The 6,000-nt window shown below is 40.5% G+C and overlaps 1 protein-coding gene across 1 annotated transcript in view; it reads right to left on the bottom strand.

Annotated features, from left to right (window-relative positions):
* Positions 1 to 1,047: 1,047 nt before the first annotated feature.
* The window catches only part of spon1b (spondin 1b), a 94,389-nt gene continuing 89,436 nt past the window's right edge, over positions 1,048 to 6,000 (bottom strand). The window contains exons 15-16 of the mRNA XM_083654450.1: positions 5,512 to 5,781; positions 1,048 to 4,215 (exon numbers count right to left, since the gene is read on the bottom strand). Coding sequence (XP_083510576.1) covers positions 4,052 to 4,215; positions 5,512 to 5,781 — 434 coding nt within the window. The 3' untranslated portion in view covers positions 1,048 to 4,051. The remainder of the gene's footprint in view (positions 4,216 to 5,511; positions 5,782 to 6,000) is intronic.

Below are 6,000 nucleotides of genomic sequence, written 5' to 3'. Positions count from 1 at the left end.
ACGAAAGGAGTTGAAGAGTGATAGAGAGGAAGAGAAGGTTCTTCAGGACACTACTTTTCTTCGTCCTGAGATCAACTTTTCAGTCGTGTAGGTTTGGAGTCATTTGGACAGCACTCATTATCACAGGATGCTGGAGCTGTTGCAAAGTGCCTGATGCTCAGTTTAAAGGTCTGATTGTTATTGTACTAGTGGAAATGTCTTACCCACAGCCCAACTGCTGCAAAACATCATTCAATATTGATCATTAGTACATAAAAAGCTATTGTACTTTGTCGTGCATTCATAATTCATGATGGTATGATATGAGGGCTCAACTTCATCATGTTTTTCATAGCATTATATCTCACAGTGAATTAAATGCCAGGTTGAACATCAGCTGTAGAGGTAGCCTACTAAATGTTGGCAGTTCTCACTCTATAACCCCTTTAGACAAAATGGTCTATTAAATTCACATTAGAAACCATTAGAAACTGCAAAAAAGTGCTATTTTTGGACCCCCAGCTTTTTTTATATATATTTTTGTATACAAAAAAGCATGCATTTCATTTTATGCTGGCTTCAACATTATAGTTTTCACCAACACCCTACAGTTTGAGCCATTTTCCTGTTTGAGCCATGAGATCAAATACATGCAAATTTCATTTAGTACATAAATTTACTAATAAATAGTTAAAAAACTGCTCAAACGTATAGTTTGGCCAAATAGTTGACAGGCTCAGTGTTGACTGGCATCTTATCGATTATTTGGATGTAAAATATTTAATTCCCTTGACATCTAAAGAAAAGAAGAAGAATTAGTTATATAATATTAGTGCCAACGTGATCTCAACCAGTGCTTCCCTATAACTAATATTTTTCCCTAATCCTCTTTCTCCATCTAGTGGACCAACACTGTCATTACATTGTATAAAAAAACCTATTACTGGCAGGCCTAAAGAAACAGATGAGACTTAGGGAAATGCCACTAAACAGCAATATTCCACTCCAATAGCTGGATTAATAACCACATCGAAATGACAACAAAAAAGTTCAATGCCATTATGATTTTCACATTTACGTTTTTATTGTAAAGGTGGTTTATTACAAAATAGTCACGTGATACAGAGGCAAAGACATAAAAGAGAGAGATAGGCCTAAAACAAAAAGGAAAGAGTGAGGGAAAGAAAGTCAGAGAAAACATCTAAATAGGACTTTGGTAGTGACATTCTTATCAAAATGCAGAAAGAAAAAGAAAAATACAACATAATTGGCTACCTAATTTTGCAAAAAAGAAAAGAAAAATCAATGTCTACAAATCACTTTCATCATGACAATGCAATAAAAAGAGCAAATTTTGCCTTGATAATTATAATAAAACTTGGAGTGCTTCACCTCTGATTTATGGGAATCTTCTCCTTCCAAATCAGGTTAGCAAAGCACAACTGTTAATTGGGGTGGAAAAATTAAATTCACATAATTTTACAGTTACCTCAAATAAAGAGAGTACTCTGTACAGTAACAGTGCTTATAGAGTTACTGTGGGGAGGTGTGAAGCATTTTAGATACAATGGCACATAGTAAATGCCTATTTGTTGCTGCTCCCTTAACAAATTCCGACCTTTACCTTTTGCCCATGGTGGCCATTTTGAATGCTTGGGGTTGGAATATCTATTTATAAGCAAAACTATAGTGTTACTTCAACACACAAGTGAGGACTTAAGATAGAACTAACAGATAAGGTACCAAGCTAGCAATGGACACTGCCTACGACATCTGCTTGAATTTAGCAGTGATATTACATCAGCTTGTTAGCTGCTCGCTATATATAAGATAGATTCTGGTAGCTATAGTGGGCCAAATCAAATATGAACCTATGCTTTATGAGTTCTTTTTGTTTCTAATAGGCTACATTTTCAGTGGGATACAGTAGCTGCGAAATTATAAATGTTTGTGAGCTTCCTTGAATTTAGCAGCGTTGTAGCTTACTCGCTTGCTTTATACTGTAGGATAGATTCTGGTAGCTATAGCTTAGTGGGCCAAATAAAATATGAACCTATGTCCTTCTTGAGATCCATTTGTTTCAAATACATTTAGTGGGATATATTGCTTCGTTCCATTGGGCTCGTGTTTTACGCTTGGCATTCAAGTGCTCGCGTTGTGAACATGCGCAGTTGACTAGAAGCTACCGAGGCTAACAATGTAGCAACCACTAGCTAGTGAGGTTAATGCAGGAAATGCAAAGGCATAATGACGGAGGAAAACAAGATGAGACTGTTGAGAATATCAACAGTATAATATGTTACACAGACATATTTTAAAATGACTATCAAAAGCTCTATACAGCTAAAATGTCAATATATTTAATTGTCCAATGCGTCCGGCATTTTGTGAAATGTCAGAGGCACGTCACAAGTCGTGAGCTCGAAACTTTCCGAAAGATTCCTCATACCAAGTTGTGAATACCACATGAGGGGGCCGATCAAGTGGATCTATGTCGTATTCACGGTGAACACGAGCCCAATTGAACGCAGCATATGTTTGAGTGCTTCCAGATGTTTGTAGGTACACAATTGGACAACAGCAAACTGCCAGGCTGAACCTCCGGTTTCAGAAAGGCCCAAGGACCCCCTCCCCCCTCTCAGAGTGTGACAGAAGTTTAAAATGGCTATCATGGCTGTAAGGTCTGGGGACACCTCGCCATTCCGAAGTGTCGGCATTCCGATCATTGACTTCTATGCTTTCGGAGAGGCGGCCCTTTTTATCTCCAAAAAATGTTTCGCCGAGAGGTTAGGTTCTGGGGGAGGTTAGGCTTAGGCGTGGGGGGTGGGAGAGGTTAGGTTTAGGGTTAGGGTCTGGAGGAGGGTTCTTTCGCAATGGCGAGACAGATCTCAATTCTGTCGGAATGCCGGTATTTCGGAGTGCCGACATTTCGGAATGCCGAGGTGTCCCCGTAAGGTCTATTGTAGCCAAGGCCTCAATCCTCATTCTGTACATTATTTTTCAACAGGTGGTCCCATTGTGGAGGCGTTATGCAGGTCTCTACCCCCAGTCTCCCCTTGCTTCTCTCCTGTATTAGTAGGCTACTTGCATTTCCAAAGAATGTATTTTGCAGGTGGAACTACAGTGCAACAGCGCAGCACAACACGCGTGTAAAATCTAGGACTTCTACGGCTCCATCTGCAGGCTTAGGCTATGCGTTTGGAGGAGCGGCCAAAGGCAGACGCAGTCTACTGTATCTGCTAAATACAATACGACAGATAAAGCATAATGTCGAACGAAAAATGATCATCTTTACACATGGTGAAATAAGCTCTTCTGACAGAGTGAGAGAGCTATCGTAAGATTAGTGCTACATCAGCTGAAACGACAGTTAAACAGCAGTACAGTATAAAGACAAAATTTATAACAGTATAAAACATCTCCATTTATATGTATCTATGTATTTGGGAAAGTGGTTTTTAGTACTTACATAGTAGTGTGTTGGTTAGATAGTACGGTAGTTATACATCCATAGGTCTTTTAAGACTGCAACTTCCTGTCTGTGTCTTGCAAAAAAACAAAAGCGCAAAGAGAAATCCTACATCTTCTGTTTAGTCAATTTTTCGAGTAGTGACAGCTGACACTGCTGGGACCAAAACGACTGAAAAGCCATTGGAAAATACATGTGTGCCAATGGGAATATTACTGTATGTGGTTTTCCTTGAATTCTTGAAAATCCATTTTTGCAGGACACAGACGCTATAGTCTAATGTTTCCACTCTGGTCCATAGTTGGCTTTGTCAGCCCCGGTCAACTACTAAATGTCTACAATGGCTTCACTAAACAGCACATCCTCCTGCTCTCCATCTATTTCTTACAGTGTCCCTCTTCATTATCTCCAGTCTTCTTCTCCCTCTGCTAGCTCTCTTCTCTCTCACATACTCACACCTATACTCTGCCCTCCTCCATCTTTTCTTTCTCCTTATTCTTACTGTATGTGACTCACCTCAAATTCAAATCCCAATCCCAATCCTAATCACATATAGAACCACTCCATCCCCCTCCCCTCCCTCCCGCGTCTCAGTAGTGCCCCCTAGCAGGGATGAACATTGCAGGCACGTATCTCCTTCCTGTCCTTGCAGCTGGCCGTCGCAGCGCTCTTGGCTCGTTTCTTCACCAGCATGAAGCGCTCCTGGATCCCCCCTCCGCAGTGCTTGGTGCAGTCCGTCCAGCTGGTCCACGGCTGCATCCTGCAACCTGTTGGAGCGAAGGTTAGACAGTGGGTGGGGGTTAATAGCACTTCGATTATCTTATGAACAGTGTTGGGAGGATTACTTTTAAAATGTATTCCACTACAGATTACTGAGTACACGCCCTAAAACGTAATAACGTATTTGATTATTCAAGTTAAGTAACATTATTCTAAATACTTTGGATTACTTTTTAAATACTTCAAAGTCGTCTTGCTGAGCTCATTTGTCTGGTCACTCTGAAAGCACGCAAGCGCCAGGGCAATGCGGTCTGCACACGCACTGATGCAATGTTGTGACCGTCTTCAGCATGTTTGTACTGTAAGTCAAATTTATTGTACTTCCAGGTCAAAAACACATTCCTGAGAGTGTCCTGGCTGTGTGTCTCCTCCAACATAACCATTCTCTTGTGGCAGGCGCACAAAATTGTTGCAATTTCTTTTGTATCTATTCATGGGAAATGCCTGCCTCATTTAATTTTAGAGCAAATACAATGAATAACAATAAAACAAACAAATAAAGTAATCCCTAAGTAATCTATTTTTAAAGACAGCAACTGTATTCAGAATACAACAAAACTAAACTGTGAGTGTAATGGAAAACAGCTAGTCATATTTTGTACTTTGTATGTAAATACTGTATTTTAATACATGTATTCCATTACTCCCCAACCCTGCGTATGAATGTATAAACATAACTGTGTATTACAGCACATAACAGTATTAAGAGCTCAAAAGAGTGTTAATTATGAAGATTAGGATTGCTTGATTTTATCGTGGATAATAAAAGACAGCATCCAAGCGATAAAAACATGAGAAAGTGCAAGCACTTATTTACATCATGGTCCCTGCCATGATTGTGATAAGAAAAATTACTTCAATATAGAGTACTGAACAAATTCACTATTCCTCCGTAACATTTGAGCATCAATAAATAATTAATAAGTCTAATTACCATAAACAAATGACACCATCACCAACAAGATTGACAGACTCTATACTGCCCTACATCACATTTTACATTGTGTACCTATTGGTGGTATGGGAAATCTGCTGGATTGCTTTATGGGACAAAACAGGAAGAGGGCGCTGTTCTTCTAGCAAACAGAGCTAAAGCTTTCAGTTTGTCAGATGGTGGAGTGGAAGGAGAAATTATAACATGTTTTTGACAAAAGCAACTTACTTAAGATGGTTTATTTGAAATGTGGTCTTAATTATATGTACATTAGCACTAACAATACTGTCAGATAGAGGCTACCTCCTGTCATCTCCACCATGAATTAATTTGATTTATCACCACACACCTGGCTGGTCTTCCACCGCTGCATCTTTCCCCTGTTTACCCCTTCTCCTCCTCTTCCCGCCTCCTCCCCCTCCACCTCCTCCTCTCTCCTCCTTTGTTTTCGTGCGGCACTTCCTGATCTTGCACTTCTTCCTCTGGACGGTCTCAGGACACGGGCCGCCCCCGAACTGCGGTTCTAGTTTGACCATGCGGGTCCGAATGGTGTGTCCTTTACCGCACGACTTGTTGCACTCCGACCACTCTGACCACTCTGATACCATGCAGTCGATGGCTGGAGGGAGGGAGAGAAGGAAGGAGGAAGGGGAGGTGGAAGGAGGTGAGAAATAGGCGAGATAGGGGGAAGGGAGGAAGTTGGAAATGCATGAAAGAACAAATGTAAGGATATGGGAAACATTCTTGATTCTTCATTCATTCATAAAACCTGTCATCTGATGCAGGATGTAAAATGGCCACTGCACTTATAGGCACAAGGGACTTTTGTTCAACTGGA

The sequence above is a fragment of the Poromitra crassiceps genome (assembly GCF_964638095.1).
Source record: "Poromitra crassiceps genome assembly, chromosome: 18".
NCBI classification, from domain to species: domain Eukaryota; kingdom Metazoa; phylum Chordata; class Actinopteri; order Beryciformes; family Melamphaidae; genus Poromitra; species Poromitra crassiceps.
Note: the sequence above shows the minus strand (reverse complement) of the source record. Positions and strands in the feature narration are given on the sequence as shown.